Source organism: Malus domestica, chromosome 14, assembly GCF_042453785.1.
Source record: "Malus domestica chromosome 14, GDT2T_hap1".
Lineage (NCBI taxonomy): Eukaryota > Viridiplantae > Streptophyta > Magnoliopsida > Rosales > Rosaceae > Malus > Malus domestica.
In genome coordinates, this window is record NC_091674.1 from 23,734,527 (window position 1) to 23,752,771 (window position 18,245).

An 18,245-nucleotide genomic window follows, 5' to 3' on the forward strand; every position below is an offset into this window, starting at 1 on the left:
TCGTTGGGGGTAACTTGGTTACATGGAGAAGTAAGAAACAGAATGTGGTTGCCCGTTCCAGTGCAGAAGCTGAATATAGAGGTATGGCTTTGGGGATTTGTGAAATTCTGTGGCTTAGGCTTCTGCTTCGCGATTTGGGTATACTACATGATCAGCCCATGAAATTATTTTGTGATAATAAAGCTGCCCGTGACATTGAACATAATCCGGTACAACATGATAGAACAAAACATGTTGAAGTTGATCGGTTCTTCGTCAAAGAAAAATTAGAAGAAAAAACAATTGAACTACCGACAATAAGAACAGAAGATCAGTTCGCAAATATCGTCACGAAGGCTGTTTTCAAGTCATAAGTTTCAAGTTTCTTACACAAGTTGGGCATGAGTAACATTTATGCGAGGGGGAGTGTTGACTTTGTATTTTAGGTAGGATTCCTAATTGATATCAATTCCGTGTAATCTTCTATAATCTCGTGTAATTAGTTTTCTTCCTATTACACTAGGGTTGTACACCTTGTATAAATACCTCTCATTGAGAAGAATAAAAATAATTCAAAGCATTTACAGAAATGGGATGGTAGACAAGGAGAAGAAGCAGAAGGATGGGAAAAGGGAAAGAAAGAGAAAAGAGAGGGGAGAACTGCTACCGACTCTGGCCACAACTAGGGCCATCGACAACAAAAAATTTACAAAAGTGGACAACACTCACACAAAAAGGTGAGAAAAACTTTCAAAGAAGGAGAACGACTATCACCGCAACGGGCGAGAAAAAGTTGAGGAGTAACCGTCAATAGTTTGCTTCGACTTCTTGTGTCTAGTGTTCTATATACAAGGCGTTTGCATATAAGTATTTCTCCACCTTCTTATTGATCTCAACTAGGTGTGTAAGTTCGACTGAAAGTTCCAATCCAAATTGAAATTTTCGTTTCGAGTTCAAACGTTTTCAATTTTGAAAATTTTCAAAAAAATTGAATGACAATTGGAATGTACATATCCAATTTCAAATTGCAATCTTGAATTTCTCAAACTCAGTACTGTTAAAAAAATAAATAAATTAAAAAAAAAAAAACCATACATATTCTTATTTTTTTCGTGTTTATTGTTACATATGGATATGCTTTATTTCTTATTTTTTATATTTAATTATATTGATATATATTAAGCATGAAGAGTATAATCATACATATTATTATAGTTTGTTTAATATGACTTTATGTCATACACCAATGTAATTGCATATAAATATCACAAAAATTCAAAAAAAATGTTAACTAGTGGATACATAAAAGTTTAAAATTTTTGAAGTCTTGTAAAATGTAGGAGATCCAAGTTATGTTTCAAGAATTCTAAGATAAAACAAATTCCAAAATTTCCGATAAATCCCGATAACCCAAAATTTCAAAGCCAAAACTAAAATATTTAATTCTAAAACTTTTTTGAATTTTAATTGGAATACTTGTTTTCGATCTGATCCAACCGAAAATCACCCTAATTCTCAACCCACATTCCCCTTCTTTGGGCCTACAAAATTTAAAACTTATAGAAGTCTTGAAGCGAATTAGCTTTCTTTTAAAATCTGGCCCAATAAGTTGAATCCCTTATTAGTTGCCGGTCTCCTCTGAGGCTTTCGAAAGTTTCTAGGGTTTTTCGGAGAGTGTGAGACGGTGGGATTGTTTTCAAATCTGAAGAATTTAGAAGGGTTTTAGTGGAATAGCGAGCACAAACTGCCATGGATCCTTCAGCAATGAACAACCCTGAACTGCTTAACTTCATCAACGTAAGTTCTATTGTCCTTCTCCCTGTTTATTTCCCGAGAAAATTCATGAGGAAGAAAAGAATGTTGCTTTTTATTTCAGCGGATTAAAACTCTGAATTTATTTGGGGATTTAGGGTTTTTGGGTTTTTTAAAAAACATATCTATATGTTTGGGATTGAATATTGAATAGTACATATACAAATATATGCATGTTTACCCCCATTGAAAGATGTAATTTTGAGTTCTTTGCTTTTACGAATTTATATAAATCGAAAGCAAACAACTTTTCCCTAAGAATAGTATTAAGATTTTAATTGAGCTCATGATTAATTGGTAGTTTTGGAGTCGATTATTCGTTATCGTTGTTTGTTTTTTTTTTTTTCTGAAGAAGAAGTGCATGGGTGAAAATCTTGATCTTTCAGTGTTTTAGTTCAATGCTTCAATTCTTTAGAGTGAACACCTTATGCAACATTGTAGAAAGCCTAAAAATTGTTCCAAATTTCGCCCCCGAACTCCATTTTGATACTTAACATTGTGTGATGGCCTTTTACCCCTTAATTCGAATTGATCTTTTTACTTGTTGTGGGGGTGAAAGGAGAAGAATATAAGAATGATTATGAAGTTATTGACGAATTGACGAATTGAGATGTTGCCGCTATAGCCTTAAAACTGAACTCAAATGTTTTATCTTGATTGGTTGTGCATTGACTAATCTTCTGGCGATATGCTTTGTAGCATTGTCGAAACAATATAATGTTTTTTGAACCTTGCACAACCACTTACAATGTGATTATTACTACGTTGTTCCTGTTGCTGCTGCTAGTTTGTTACTTTCTCCGTCAGTATACTTGAGCCATTGATGGTTGATTTTTTTTAAACAACGGTGTGCTTGATGTGCAGCAAGAGAAGGAAAGAGCAATGGTGAACGAGATGGTGGGAAAGCTTACAAATGTATGTTGGGACAAGTGCATCACCAGTACCCCTGGGAGCAAGTTCAGTTCCAGTGAGTCCGCTTGCCTGACAAACTGTGCCCGCCGGTATCTTGATATGAGTATGATTATTATGAAGCGCTTTCAGGGTATGCAATGAAGGTCTAGAAGTTTGGCATGCATTCTCAATTCCGTAATGTGGCCGTTTTTGCTTATGGAGTCAGTTAAATATCGGTTGAAAATGTGTTCTGTATTTCTGGAAACGAACTTCTCCTCCCTCTCTCGAAGCTATTGTAGTCGATACCTCTTCCAGCACTATTATCTATCAAATTTTTATTGAATTTTTCATGTTGTTATTGATGTGATGAATCATGAATGTATTGCATGTTGCAGCTGTTAACTCGATGCTCGAAAGTTTGAATATTTCAGCAAGCAAAATCTCTGTGAATTTTGGCTTGGAATCACGGGTATATCTACGAGCAATCTAAGCCCCCGTTTGGGATGCTTCTGCTCATAATTGCTCTGTGCAAAATCACTCTTGTCGCTTTTGTTAGAAGCATACGAAATTTTTAAGAAATACCTGAGAAGATACCTTTCGCGTTTGATAGGAATAGGTTGCGCTGGAAAACGAGCGGCGACAGAGTAAGGTTAACATCGTTAGGGAGCGTGACTAGCCACTCATCGCCACTGGCCTTCGTACATGCACCTTTCGGTCCAGAGGTACTTGCCGGATCCGTGCGGGAACGACCGGGAGAAGCTCCCGATGTAGAGATCTCCATTCATGTTGTGATGAATGAAGAACACTTTAGTGCCGGAAAACTGAAAGGTGAAACAGACTTCGAACATACACGTAAAATTGGTTCCACATTCACACCACGAAACCTGAGGTGGTTAAATTACAGATGAAGTAAGAAGAAAAAAAGAAGATAAACTCGTGATGGCATTGCACACATTGGAAAGAATTGACCGCTTGAGAGAGCTGTTCTTTCAAATTCCACACTTAATATACAAACAATATAACACGGCTTAACATTTCCAAAAGCTCGCAGCCTTTCCTCATGTTGTTTTCTTTAGTATAATCGCCTATCGACTATTTACAAACTTGTACGGGATTGTCCAATTTCTGTTGTCAACTTGCCGTTGATTCCTTTTTCATCAGTGACCCGCCTTGAATCGCCAACTCCAGCTGCAAAAGCAAGCACTTCGGGCGCTATATCTAAACTTCCACTCCGCCTCCCCCAACTAGACCGTCTAGGTTGCGAGGCAACGTGTCTCTCTGTGCTCTCTGTTCGGAGACTCCTGCTTAAATCTTGGGACCTATCAGCCTCGCTCACTTGGGGGTCCTTGTTTACTCCATCATCGTTGCTAAATTGTCCTTCATAATCCCGCATCTCTCCTGAAGCGTCATTCCGTAATGGCTTCCTCCCCATCTCTATGTCACTCATGGCTTTCCCTATGAGAGGACTAACAAAATTGGCGCCGACTGGTGTAGGAAGAACTTCAGGATCTCTTGGAACTTTTGCCCTGAAATTGTTCTTGGATGGAGAAATTCTCGTGCAGAATACCTCCATGAAGTTCTTAATTGTCCCTTTGTTGAATGGGTTCTCTCGTCCATCATACCGGTATCTAAAGTTTTCATAAGTAGACTGCCAAAGCACAACAAAAGAGAGCTCTAACGTTACAAGACGAATAAACCTGAATTTAAAAAGTACAGATGGATTTACACGAATAAATATCACCACACAGCAAAGCAGGATTTCTTGAATTTACGAGCTTCTAACCTGGTTTGTACTGATGAGATATGAGTGGAACATAGTAAGACCGCCGACAAACCAAAAGGCAATGAAACTGTAAATAATGAGCCCAATGGAGGCGGGAGTCTTAATTAGCGCCTTCCAAATTGATATATCCTCGCCATGCATGATCCTCACAACGTAGACCCAGCAAAACCCTTGTACATATAAGCAAAGAAGAGTTGCAGAGAAGACAAACATGAAGAAGAACCTGTAGTTCCGCTGTACACAGAAATCAAAGGCAGCTTACATAAATTTGAGCAATTGGTTTGAGTTTTTGTGATTCTTATAATCAAATATAAATTAATCATCCATTCAAACTAAGCACCTCCACAGAATTAAGGAAATATAAATAGAAAAGCTCCAGAGTTTAGGTCTTGAAAGTATGTCCCTTACCAATCCAATACATTGGCCAACCCAAGGGCAGTGATGGTCGAATCGCTGCACGCAGTTATTGCATATGGAACAGTGAGAACAACGAGGAGGTCTGTAAAGCATGCAGGTGTCGCAAAACTTGATCTTCACAATAATACCATTGATAACTACTTCCTTCATGCGTGGAAAACGTGGCTGTTGTGATTCACTAGACCCACCCTCTATACTCGCATCATAATCCTCTGGCTCTGGAGGGTTAAGATTACGAGGTACTATACCAGGATCTCTTCCTGAGGTTAGTAGAAGAAAAACCAAAACCTGAGGAAACAAATACACACGTTTCCATCCGTCAGAACACAATTTGTTGCATCTAACGTCAGAAATCTGATGTGATTACATAATACAAGAAAACCCAGCATTGTAATTCTCGTTGGTAGTTCATAGTTCAGACATTCATGAAAAAAGAGTGTCGACTAAGTAGACAACTAGGAGTAAAAACAATCACCAAAATTATCAGTTATAACTAATGAGCTACGCATTAGTAAACTTTATACTTGTGCATTGGGCAAATATGAATACCTACAATCTTACGAACTACGATAACAGAATTCAAATAGGAAAAGGACTTACAAGTAGCGTCCATATACAAACAGCAATAATTACTGAAATTCCCAAGTGATCAATTAGTTTTCTTCCTACAAAGATGCAGAAAACTGCAACAGGCACAGTAAGGAGAGATACTGTTAACGGAAGAGAACTGACATCGGGTCCAAATATAAGCCTTCCACCAAGGAAAAATATCTGCAGAATAAAACAGTCAACAATGTGTTTGAGTAAACATAAACGCATAACAGAAGGATGCATATGCTGCCACTTAAAAGGAAAGACAAACCAAAAGAAAAGCTTATATGCCGAAAGGTCAAATTGTCATATATTAAAAAGGGCGATACAATCCACAGGAAAGGTTATCCTCCCCCTTATGCTACAACATGATCAATGAGCTTAAGATTCAGTCTTTGAGGATTGTATGGCTAAAGGGTAAGCTGGGAATGCCAAAGCAGTGACTTAAATTTTAAACCCAAAGCCGAACAAGGTAGTGTGTCCGTCCTCTTGCATCCAAGTTTGAATCCCCCTCCAACAAACTAGAGTAGTTCATAATATCGTCTTGCCAAAATATAAAAAGTACACAAATTGGCCATAATCCCCAGTTTTCCAAGCAATAATTAAAGCTAATTTGTGTCCATTCAATCACCAAACAAATTACCACTCCTTAAAAGCAGTCACAACCCAAATCAATCACAATTTTGCATCTTTCAACACCTTCCTAATAAAAAAGCAATCATCTTTCAATCAAACACCCAAAAGAAAGAAACATCTTTCAATTTCAGCAACTGGGTAACTCCAAGATTCCCCAAAAGTGAGCAAAATCAAGAAAAGCAAACAAAACTTCACATATAGAACAAAACCCAAGCGAGAGATTCAGCTTACATTGCTGCCTTTCCAGGTCTTGTAAGTCCTGACCAGCTCCGGCCCACCAGAGGCAGCGCCGCCGGCAGGGGAGTGCCGAAGGTGGTGATTCGGCTCCGCATTCATCAGCGCTCTTGGGGGGCGGCCGTGAAAGAAATGAAAAGATTGGAAAAGTAAGAAACAGAAGTCAAAGAAAGGTTGGTGCTTTAGAGGTGGGATGGAGTTGACTTTTCTTCAATCAGCAGCAGCAGCATCCTCTGTAAGACTGAATCCTAAAAGAAAATCAGAAGAAGCTCTCTCTCTCCCCTCGATTGGATTAAGGCATGAGGTGTTAATTCCCGCAACTACTGGAGGAGTAGAGAGAGAAGTGGTCAAGTCTTGCACCTACGTACACAGTTTGAATCATACACAATTACACATACATACATACATACATACATGCATACATACATACATACATACACATGTAATGTTGTAATTTAGCGTTATGATATTGGTATGGGGCTGGGGACAATACCGACAGAGCCAGTTAGCATGACTCCTCTCTCTGTCTGTCAAAACATGGGATATTCTCATGCCAAATAGAATGTTGATTCGGGCTTTGGGACGCGAGATATTGGGCATTTTGTAGGGATTAACCATTAAGCATCGTTTTGGTCTCTCCTTGGGCCAGAGTGTGAATGGGATGTTTCTCCTCTTTTATTCATTTCTGATTTACTCTTGGAAGAATGTGTGTTACCTTGATATGGCTTATTGTATCTCAAATTATGTAATGAAGTTCCTCAATCAATGAATCTACTATAGTTTTCTTTCAAATAAAAAAAAAAAGCTATTAAGCATACGAAATTATGCTTACTAGTCCAGTCGTATGGGCCTAATTTCTTTTTAACACAACGATATATTTATATTAAAAGTGATAAAATAAATTAGTATCGAGCTCGCCATCTATGAAATTCAATTTTAAGACTTATTACTTACTAGTAAAGCTGAATACTACTAAACTACAATACTAAATAACATTTTTTAATTAGCAGGGCACGCCTCGAAAAATATAAAAGAAGATGTAAATATATATTTTTCGGTTAAAATAAGTATTTTACTTTTTGTTCATTAGAGAACTTTCTGAGGCAACAAAACAATTTTAAAGTATTTTACATCCCTAATTATTGATGCTCTAAGAGGTCCTGCAATTGGACACTTGGAGAGAAAAATAGAGGAAAAGAAAAAAAAAAAAAACTAAAGACACATTATTCCTTCCTCAATGATCACGACCTCTTAATTTAAGGACATACTATAAAAATCCCGATGTCCCCATGCTGTCAAATTTCTTCACATTATTTAGTTTTCGGGCACATGACATTTTTAAACACAAAATTGGATGAAATGTGGGAAACTTCTTTCTAAGGAAGACATGGAGAATTTTCATAATTTAGTCCCCAAAATTTGAAGCAAACAAAATATCAAATTTAGAGAGGATTTTAACAAATTATTCTAATAATTTGCAAGTGGAGTAATAATATCACCACATATATAATTCAAATTTCCATATAAAATTATCAACACATTATAATATACTTTTCTATTTCAAGACGGGTCAACACTGTGAAAGTCTTATAATAATATGCCTTTTTTTATTTTTTATGATCAAACTGGAAATGCATTATCAAGCAAAACCAAAGAGTACACACGAAAACCCACAGCGGGACTAACAAAGAAGAAAAATATACATGATTTTACAGCTAAAAGCAGTGTATAAGGGGGATACATGAAGAAGGACACTGCACCTGGTGCAAAGCGTCTCCCCTCCTACCCCACTCAAAACTTTAACTTGAACAAGGCAAACCATATATCTTTGTTGAGAACATGAACCAACGAAGATGGTGGTCTGTTGACCCAAGATTGAACACTCATCTCCGGAGATGTGAAAGACGCCAAATGATCAGCCGTCATATTAGCTATTCTTGGAACCTAAGACTAGCGACAGACTTGAAAAGACTCCCCTAATTGAGCAATTTTCGTAAGGGTGGGGAAAGCTTCCCAACTACTATTTTGAATGGATTTCCTCAAGCACAAGATTGTTTCCTTTGAGTCCGACTCCACAATTACCTTATTTAAACCCAACTGCTTAACAAACATACATCCCTCCATCACCGCCAACGCCTTAGCCACAACAACCTTAGAAGCCTTGATTGGGGATTTTCTAGCAACAACAAAAATAGAATATTGATCTCGAATTACAATTCCAACAGACCCATTTCGAGTACCGAAGTTCCAACTAGCATCCACGTTGATCTTAACACACTCTAAATCAGGAGGAGACCAAACAATGCATTGGGAAGAATCACGCTGCCCCGCTGGATTGCTTTCAGGATTTCTTTCCATAGCTTGTTCAAAAACCGCCAAAGCACAAGAAATAGCTTGAGTTACATGTGTAGGAAAGATTGGCTTATGGTTGAAGACAACATCACACCTGGCCTTCCATATGTGCCAGCAAGTAAAAGCCACTTAAGACATCAGTGTGGATTTCTCCAACTTAGAACCCAGATGAGAACTAATTAACGAATGTAACGAATAACCAAAAGTAGTGATTTCATATTTATTTATCTTGTAGTTTAGTTGCCCGCAAAACCAAATAGGCTCCACCCATAGACACAAGAGTAGAAAATGCTCCACCAATTCCTCATTGTCATTGCAAATTGGGCAGATTGGAGAAGATGACGACCTTCGTTTGAATAGATCAACCATAGTTGCAAGCGCCCTGTGTAAAGCTTTCCATAAGAAATTTTTAATTTTTGGTGGTGTCTTCAGATTCTAAATATATTTCCAAACTTAACTGCTTAGCATACTAGAAGAAGAGGGACATTGTAATTTGCTGGAAACCTCCATGTTATGCTGCCAATGGTAGCCCGTTTGTACCGTATACAACCCGTTCTTTACCAGCGACCATACAAGCGTATCCATGCTCCGCAGATCACCAATGTGTGTATCCTTTATCGCTAAATATTCATGGTTCGTAATAAAAGGTCTTATAAATTCAAGCTCCCATTGTCGAGTATCATAATCGATTAAAGATTCAACTTTTTGATTTCGACTAACAGAAACAGAACCTTGCGGTGAATGATGGCCAATGGGGAGAGAAGTGAGCCACCTATCGAACCAGATCTTAACATTGGAACCATTCATAATCTGCCAATGAGCGTCATTTAGAAGAATCTCTCTCCCGTCTAACGAACTCGCCCAAGCCCATGACGTTCTACATCCTCTTATAGTGTCAAGGAACGAGGTGGAAGGGAAGTACCTGGCTTTAAGAACCTTAACCCAGAAAGAATCCAGCTCATTAATAATTCTCCAACATTGTTTAACAAGTAAGGCAACGTTGAACTCTTGTAGATTCCTGAAACCCATAACCCCATCAGTTTTTGGCAAACCCATGGTCTCCCAATTAACCCAATGAATTTTCCATTCATCATGTTTTTGTCCCCACCATAATCTAGCAATTAAAGAATCAATTTCTCTACATATGGACACAAGAAACTTGAAAATATTCATTGGGTATAACGGAATAATTTCCAGAGTCATCAACAGCCTGTATACCAAGTATCTCACAAAGCTCACTTGCAATAATCAAAGGTGTATTTGCACTAAAATAAATATTGGACTTCTGTAAACTCACTTGCTGCCCCGAGGCTGCACAATAATAATTTAGAATAAGCTTTGATAAATCTCAATTCTACCATTGTTTGAATAAGATTTGATAAGACATCACTGACAAGAAGAAATAGGTATGGTGACAATGGATCACCCTGACGTAACCCACAGGATGGGGAGAATCTCCTTCATGACTGACCGTTAACAATTACTACAAAGTCCACTGTCTTCACGCAACTCATAACAAGATCAATCCACTTTCTATCAAACCCCATTTTTGTCATAACCGCCTCTAAAAAAATCTCATTCAACTCGATCATAGGCCTTGTTCATTTCAAGCTTGATTCCTGTTAGGGTAAAATTGGCAATCCCTGACAAAATGCCTGAGTCTGTAATAGCTTAGACTTGTTACATATTTACAATTGTAATAGTTTTAGTCTAGGGAGGTTTCTCACACTTTCAATGCGAAGATGTTACTAAAACACGATACTCATCCAGGTACGTTTGCATGCATGCATCCAACTACATTCATCTGATATCTCATGTTATTGTATTTGGGTTAGGACTCTTACCCTTTGTGGGTTTTATCTCTTTAGAATGACTTATCCTTTCTACATTAATTATTAAAACATGATTTCAAACTAATCTGATTGCATGGGAGTTATCTAAATGGTTTGCCATCCTTATCAATTTAATTGGTGAGGTGCCGTGAGGTATACAGGAGGTTAGGGTTTTGTTTTGTTTAAAAGGCAGCCACACATGCATATATTTGGGCGTTCTTTGACAAATAAAAAGAGAGGCAGCAGCTTGGCGTTTTTGGGAATAAGGAAAACAAATATTTTTGATATTGCTGCTGTCTTGTGGTTTCAATAGCATGTGTTTTTAAAGAGAAAATATTATTTTCATGCTGATTTTCATTTGGTTTTTTATTGAATGTCAATTGTGAAAATGTGCCTTGTGATTTTCATAATTGATTGATTTTTCAACCAAACACTTCATCATATAAACATTCTGCATGATCGAGTTAGCATCCTGCAAAGTTCGAGGGAAAAGTGATTGACGACTGCGTTAGGGTTGTGCCACTTCAACTCGAAGACTGAAGAAAGATCGAGTAGCAAAGCGCGGAGACAAAGCTGCCAACTAGTATGTGTGTCTAGTTGAAGAGTTCTTGTAAGTCTTTATGTATTCTTTCTTTCTTAGTGCTTCCTGGCTTGGTAGCCCGAGGATTTTCCCAGTGGTGGGTTTTGCCTCGTTAAATCCTACATCATGTGCGTACTCTTTATATTTGTGCTGAATATTTGTGTAGGATTAAATTTGCACATCTGATTAATTTAAACCATAAATTGAATTAGTGTTAAGTTGAAGTTTATTTATATTACTAGATTAAATTAGTACCCATCCTAGAACTTTCAATTCCTATCTCATATTTATGTTTCGTTTTCCTTAGTTTAAGAAAGTGAAGGACCTCATGGGCAATGACAATATTATCATGTATTTGTCGACCAGCCACAAACGCATTCTGCATTGGAGAAATTAGGCTCGAGAGCAATGGCTTAAGGTGATTTGCAAGGACCTTAGACAAAATCTTATATGAGTAATTACATAAGCTGATAGGCCTAAATTGAGTCACTGTCTCAGGATTCTGAATTTTTGGGACAAGCGCAATATGTGTTGAATTGATCTTCTTCGGGCTTACAACACCATGCATAAACTCCCTGGCTAGGCCTTTTACTTCCTCAGAGATGATATCCCAATGCGAGTGGTAGAAAACACCCTGAAACCGATCCGGCCCTGGTGCCTTTAAACCTCCTATCTGGAAAACCGCCTCTTTTATTTCTTGATCCTCAATCAAGCATGTTAAACTAGAATTCATCTCCCGAGTGACCAAATGGTCGATGCTTTCCATTGTCGAACCCCAATCTCTCGGACCCTCTGAAGTGAATTAACTTAATAAAGTGATCCTCCATCGTGGTTCTTACCCTATTCAGGTTATCAGCTCATCTGCCATCACTATCTTTTATTTTACCAAACTATTATGCCTTCTTCGTTGAATTGTGGATTGGTGGAAAAAAGCAGTGTTGGCATCTCCTTCACGCATCCATTTTACCCTAGATCTTTGCTGCCAGTATCTTTCCTCCTGCTCCCAAAGTTGATCAATATGAATAGACAAAGATTTGATTTGTTCAAAGTTGTCCTTCTAATTCATTTGTAGGTCGTCCAGCTGATGCAGAAGAGCTTCAATTTGTAACCCCCTCTGACGGAATTTCATTTTACTCCAATTCAACAACTGACTGCGAAATGCATTAATCTTTCTTTGCCATTTTTCCAGCCACCCATCTTCACACGTCTTCCCCCAGCAAGACCTGACAATTTCCTTACACTCAGCATCTTTAAACCAGAAAGCCTCATACTTGAATAAACGCCTTTTTTTTATTGTTCAAGCATATATAGTTGTTGAATATTTCAAAGCTCGACAACTGAAATTTTGGCGCAACAAATATATATATTGAAATTTTTTTTTATGTCTGTGCGCAAATAATCAAGCATACTCAAACTGCAGCGATGCTATTAACTGTGGAGCACCAAAGACATCTCATAACCCTTTTGGGATGTGGGTTCGAGCTCCAATGCCAAGACAATGCCCCCGTGATCATCAACATGATGGATATTAACTACATAGTTCTTGAAACCAACTCTAGTATTCCAAGTATATATTGCAGTTGCTCGGCAGGACTATTGGGCAACTATCTGTCCTCTTATTTCCGTTAACACCGGCATCAGCTTCTCTCTGTTTGATTGTACTGCTGGGCTACAAACGTGACCTTTTACCCAGCATTTGATCCTCGTTGCAAATAGACAACCGTGACATCACTGTTTCGCATGTCACAAGTACCGTAGCTGATACTGCTAATGGCAACTGCACAAATAAGGTCAATGTTCCGGTTTTGACAACTGCTGCTAGAGCTTTTGAGGCTACTGAAGTGAGTATCGAATATGCTATAGACGAGGGTTTTGAATTGGAAATTAGGGTTGTTGAACATTTGTGAGGAGTCAGGAGGGAAGTGTGGGATTAACACTAGTACTGGTGGATTCAGTTGCTTTTGCAAAGATCTGGCTGCTCAAGCAATTGCAACCACATGCAATTCAACTTCAGCTAAATAATCAGGTATGTAATATGTATGCCTTTATTTTAAGTCATTTAATTAATCCAGGATTGGTATATTATATTAGGGTTTGTAGAAATGTGCTGATCCAACTGCAGTTACAATTACCAAGCATTAGGTTATTTGCATTGATAAATTAAATGAATAAATTTGAACTCTTATTAATCGTCGCTTAGGTTGCAGACATTATCCGAAATTGCAGTCGGCATTGCACGAGAACTAGGATATTTACACCGTGGTTGTAACACAATGATTTTACATTTTGACATGAAACCACAGAACACTCTTTTATACAAAGATTTTTGCCCTAAAATTGCGGACTTTGTCCTTGCCAAACTATGCAAACCGAAGGAGGGAATTGTGTCGATGTTAGGCACAAGAGGAACTGCTGGATACACATCCGACCAGAATTATTTAGTCGGAACTTTAGAGGAGTGTCTCACACGCGTACAGCTACGGAATGCTGGTTCTTGAAATGGTTGGAGCAAGAAAGAATTTGGATTCCGGAGTGTCTCATACGAGCAAAATGTTTCTGCATTACGTGCATACAGATCTACACTTAGAGAACAATAAGAATGTTTTTGGGGCTATCACTGAGGAGGAAAATGAAATAGCAAGAAAGATGTTGGTAATAAGCATGTGGTGCATTCAGACCATTCCTTCCGATCGGCCATCGATGAGCTAAGTGGTGGAGTATTGGAAGGACCCCTTCAATCCTTGGAGATTGCACCCAAGCCTTTCTTGTTTTCTCCTACGACAGCTGAAGAAGACTCTTTGAGTATCCCAACAGTCTGATGCAACAAGCTAGGGCAACTATTTTTGGTAGCAGCTCTTTGGTAATTAGGAATTCCAGTTGAATTGTAAGAAAAGTTTGCTTTGTGAAATGAAAATTGTTTTCATGAATAATCCTATAGAAATTAAGAAAACCGTCTCTATTTTCATATTAAAAAATGTCTGAATGTAGTCCTAAATCCAATGAATTTTCCAACCGAAAGAAGATTATCAAATGTGAAAAACTTTTGTTTGATTCCTCTTATGATTTGATTGATCTGTTTTCTCATCATATGTGTTATCACCCTCTAAAGTTTAAGATGGAAAATATGAACAACCTTTTCTTAACACAGAAATCACGTAATAGGGTATAGGCATTAGCATGATATTATATATATGAAATATGTTTCCTTCAAATTGTGTTCAATAAAGTACATTTTTAACTAGCTATTCTAGCGATACTTTTCTTCTTAGTGTTGGAAGATGTTTATCCGATTTCTCTCCTCCGTTGTAGTATTCGTTTGGTACTAAGATGTTTTTTATAAAAAGTGGGTATCAAAAAAAGTTGAGCTCAAAAAGGTGTTTGGTAAACACTTAAAAACAACTTATTTTCACAGTTTTGGGTGGAAAAAAGATGAAAACATCATTTTAACTGTATTTTGAAAAAAACTATTTCTATTGTACTGTGAGAATAAACTCATTTTTTTTGCTTCACGTTTTTAGCTTTTTTCACAAAAAACTGTTAAAATAAACTGTTTTTAAATGTTTACCAAACATTTTTTTTAGCTCAGCTTTTTTTTATATTCACTTTTTATAAAAACACCTCAGTACCAAATCAGTACTTATTCCCATAACACAATAGAAGCATTTTTTTTAAAAGCACAGCAATTCAAACCGGTAGAGTTTCACTGCACAACCGGCACCGACCGCACCGACAATAGTTTCTGTGGACGGAACGGTGTAGATCAGAGTGCTATAAACATATGGATAGCGTACAGTAGCGCCAGCTGCAGAAGCAGTCAACAAACCAAGTTATCGCACCAAAGGGTTTTCCACGTGGGGCCTTGCAAGGTACATATATGAAAAAAAAGAGTAAGGAATAAAAACGAGGTCCTACCGGGAGTCGAACCCAGGTCGCTGGATTCAAAGTCCAGAGTGCTAACCACTACACCATAGAACCGACATATTAATAAATGTCAAAACAAATTACTTATAGGCTCCAGCATAATACTATCATATTTGTAATATCAACCATTTTTTATCGGGTTAAAAATAGTCAAATGTCATGTTTGACCAATTGGCCTCCTTGGCATTGGTATAACAAGAATATTTAGTATATTAATCTTTATTTGTGGATGAAAGGTTTTAGACTCTCATATATAACGAGTTAAATACGTTATTATGAATGACCCATAGTACTTCAAGCATAAGAAATTCAAATTCACTTGAAGATATGAGAAAACCGCAAAGTTGTTTATTGAATAATATGAAACCCTAACACCACAAAGAATGTATCTTTAGTCGACTACAACCCTAGGCTTTCTAGGAAGGGAAATGCTAGAGAGTAGGGATAGTACATTTGGAAACAAAATTTGTAAATTAAATGATTTGTCACAAATAGGAATGATCATGTTTATCAATGCTTAAGTAATAAACCATTCATCAACTTCCATATCCTTTAGTATTCAAAATTTTGCTTACAAATTTAGTCTTTCTAGCGTTATCCTTTTTGTAAACTAAATGACATAGAATTTGATGATTGAACTATTAATTAAGCGTTGATAAATGTGCTCATTTCTATTGGTGACACATCATTTAGTTTACAAATTTTATCTTCAAATATAGTCTCCCTAACATTACCCTTCTATTAATTCTAATATTTAAAAAAACCAAGTAAAAATTAATACCAAAAATATCCTAAAAAATAAAGATTTTGAATGTTGTTTCAGGGCTAGTAAACAATATAATTCGGCTAAAATTGCCAATATGATTTGACTATAATCATGAAGGAGAATGTTATTTTGCTCATCACGTCATTCTCTTCGAAACGACACGTAATGGGCCAAAATCTACCATGATTGATTTTGCTACCAAATTTACACTTTTCAATTTGATTCTACAATCCAGTCCGTTATCTGATTTAGATCAATAGTTTAGATTAATTAAATCATCCTTCCAAAAATAAAAAAAGGTGCAAACTTAAGTAAAATCTTATAATTGCATGCTTAATTAACTTATCATAACCTATAAAATAAAAGATATTACCCATATCTTGGTCTCTTAAGATTAAACTTATTGGTCCATGGTAGATATCTTGTTTTCCCTTTTTAGTGCATGGAAGATAAGGTTGGCTTGTAGCTACGTATTCAAAATAAAAGCACTAATTCAATTATTAAACTGATCGACGTCATGATAATGTCATCAAGTTCATAGCTAGCTAGCTAGCTAAGGTAGAGAGAAAGTTGAGAGGATAAGAGGTCGTCATGGTTGGTAGTTGGCATTATATATAATATGGATATCTGCCTTAATCCAATTATTAGAGAAATTTTTCACCATGTCAGGAACACAGCTTAATACACTGAGTGTCATATTACAAGTGGTTGAATTTTATTTTTTTTCAAGTATCCAACCATTTATATTATGACACTTGGTATACTGAACTATGTTTCCGGTACATTGAAAAAATTTATCCAATTATTAACCCAACAAAGTGAGTGTGATATCTTACGACATAAGCGCATTGCAAATACGAGACAAAACCCCTTCTCTGATAACTCTCAAGCAACCATGTAGCTAAAGAAAGATAAACAGATAATGCATGCATCATGCACCCCATAAACACATATTTAAAAATTGAACCATAATCAGATCATATGAAATCTCTAAAACAGCATTTGTATCCGGGTTTTTCTTTTGGAGACTGGTCATCATCAAGAATTCTTCACGGCTCCTTGTGTACCTTAAAGCTAATTAATCACTCTTGGACCCTCAAACATTTAGTTGGAAGTTGGAACACACCTCATAGTGCATACACTATCAATATCTCAATTTCAATACTAAAAAATTAAAAGAAAATTAAAAGAAAAAAGATAGTACAATTTAACATTATATATTGTCACACAAATGGAAATTAAATAGTATTATATTGTTAAATTATACAAGGATATTATGAGAATTGGATATGTATCAGTTGTTCAAGCATTCGAACATTTTTTATTGTTAACTATACAATAAAATATAAGCAATTTTGTTAATCTTTATGATATTATAATGGGATTCTTGGAGGGGACCCCAAGTTTGGGATAATTTGTTGGCCGCAGGTGTCTCGTATTTACCGTACATATTATATGCATATTGACGGCTAGAGTCAAAAGCCAAAATCATAGCACTGCTCGATTAAGAATTAAGAGTGAAAAAACAAAGATATAACTAATACAGATATAGGAATGGAAGAGAAAGGAGCACACACCTCTCGTTGAAATCCACATGCACGCAGCAAGTAAAAGCAACTTTTTATAGATTTCACCGGATCTAATTATTTACTAATAATTTGGAATGAAAAAGGTCGTGATTTTAGCATGATTAATTAATTAATCGTGTAAACATTTGACTTGTGCAGGTGGCTTATTTTTGCGTATCAAACTCAAAATTTCATGAAGAATGGATTGCTCTTGCTATATATCTGTATATAATTGATCAATCATATAGGAAGCAAACAGCATGATTTGAAACCAGCTGTTTCCCTACAAACACAATAGCATTCAGAAGAATTAAAATATTTATTTAAAACAGGGGATATATACCACTAGCCAGAGATAAGACCAAGACGATTGAGAAATTTTAATTTTCAAAAACACGATCTCGTGATGTTATAATTTATTTAAATTATAATATGTATACTTTTTTCATCGATATGTGCTATGTGTATCATATTGTATGCTCATATTATACAACAACAACAACAACAAAATCTTTTTCTACTAAGTGGGGTTGGCTATATGAATCCTAGAACGCCATTGCGCTCGGTTTTGTGTCATGTCCTCCGTTAGATCCAAGTACTCAAGTCTTTTCTTAGGGTCTCTTCCAAAGTTTTTCTAGGTCTTCCTCTACCCCTTCGGCCCTGAACCTCTGTCCCGTAGTCACATTTTCGAACCGGAGCGTCAGTAGGCCTTCTTTGCACATGTCCAAACCACCGGAACCGATTTTCTCTTATATGTCCTTCAATTTTGGCTACTCCTACTTTACCTCGGATATCCTCATTCCCAATCTTATCCTTTCTCGTGTGCCCATACATCCCACGAAGCATCCTCATCTCCGCTACACCCATTTTGTGTACGTGTTGA

The 18,245-nt window shown here is 36.8% G+C and overlaps 2 protein-coding genes and 1 non-coding gene across 3 annotated transcripts; 1 reads left to right on the forward strand and 2 right to left on the reverse strand.

Moving 5' to 3' along the window:
• The first annotated feature begins 1,611 nt into the window (after window positions 1-1,611).
• LOC103431083 (mitochondrial import inner membrane translocase subunit TIM8) lies at window positions 1,612-3,032 on the forward strand. The gene is made up of 2 exons (XM_008369235.4): window positions 1,612-1,776; window positions 2,656-3,032. Exons 1-2 carry the CDS (start codon window positions 1,729-1,731, stop codon window positions 2,842-2,844), a joined length of 237 nt encoding a protein of 78 aa, XP_008367457.3. The 5' UTR covers window positions 1,612-1,728; the 3' UTR covers window positions 2,845-3,032.
• Window positions 3,033-3,606: 574 nt separating this feature from the next.
• Window positions 3,607-6,866, reverse strand: LOC103431084 (probable protein S-acyltransferase 7). Its single transcript, XM_008369236.4, has 5 exons — window positions 6,341-6,866; window positions 5,483-5,653; window positions 4,874-5,170; window positions 4,466-4,699; window positions 3,607-4,330 (listed from the first exon to the last, which is right to left on the reverse strand). Exons 1-5 carry the CDS (start codon window positions 6,443-6,445, stop codon window positions 3,779-3,781), a joined length of 1,359 nt encoding a protein of 452 aa, XP_008367458.3. The 5' UTR covers window positions 6,446-6,866; the 3' UTR covers window positions 3,607-3,778.
• Window positions 6,867-15,010: 8,144 nt separating this feature from the next.
• On the reverse strand, window positions 15,011-15,082 carry TRNAQ-UUG (transfer RNA glutamine (anticodon UUG)). Its single transcript has one exon. It is a non-coding gene; the product is annotated as a tRNA-Gln (tRNA).
• Between the last annotated feature and the right edge of the window lie 3,163 nt (window positions 15,083-18,245).

Bases quoted from the DNA above. Each gene is read 5' to 3' on its own strand.
- LOC103431083 (XM_008369235.4), top strand. From the start codon at position 1,729: ATGGATCCTTCAGCAATGAACAACCCTGAACTGCTTAACTTCATCAAC. The intron at 1,777-2,655 runs GTAAGTTCTATT...CTTGATGTGCAG, and splicing joins AACTGCTTAACTTCATCAAC to CAAGAGAAGGAAAGAGCAAT.
- LOC103431084 (XM_008369236.4), bottom strand. From the start codon at position 6,445: ATGAATGCGGAGCCGAATCACCACCTTCGGCACTCCCCTGCCGGCGGC. The intron at 5,654-6,340 runs GTAAGCTGAATC...TTTATTCTGCAG, and splicing joins AGACCTGGAAAGGCAGCAAT to ATATTTTTCCTTGGTGGAAG. The intron at 4,331-4,465 runs GTTAGAAGCTCG...GTGCTTTGGCAG, and splicing joins ATCTCATCAGTACAAACCAG to TCTACTTATGAAAACTTTAG.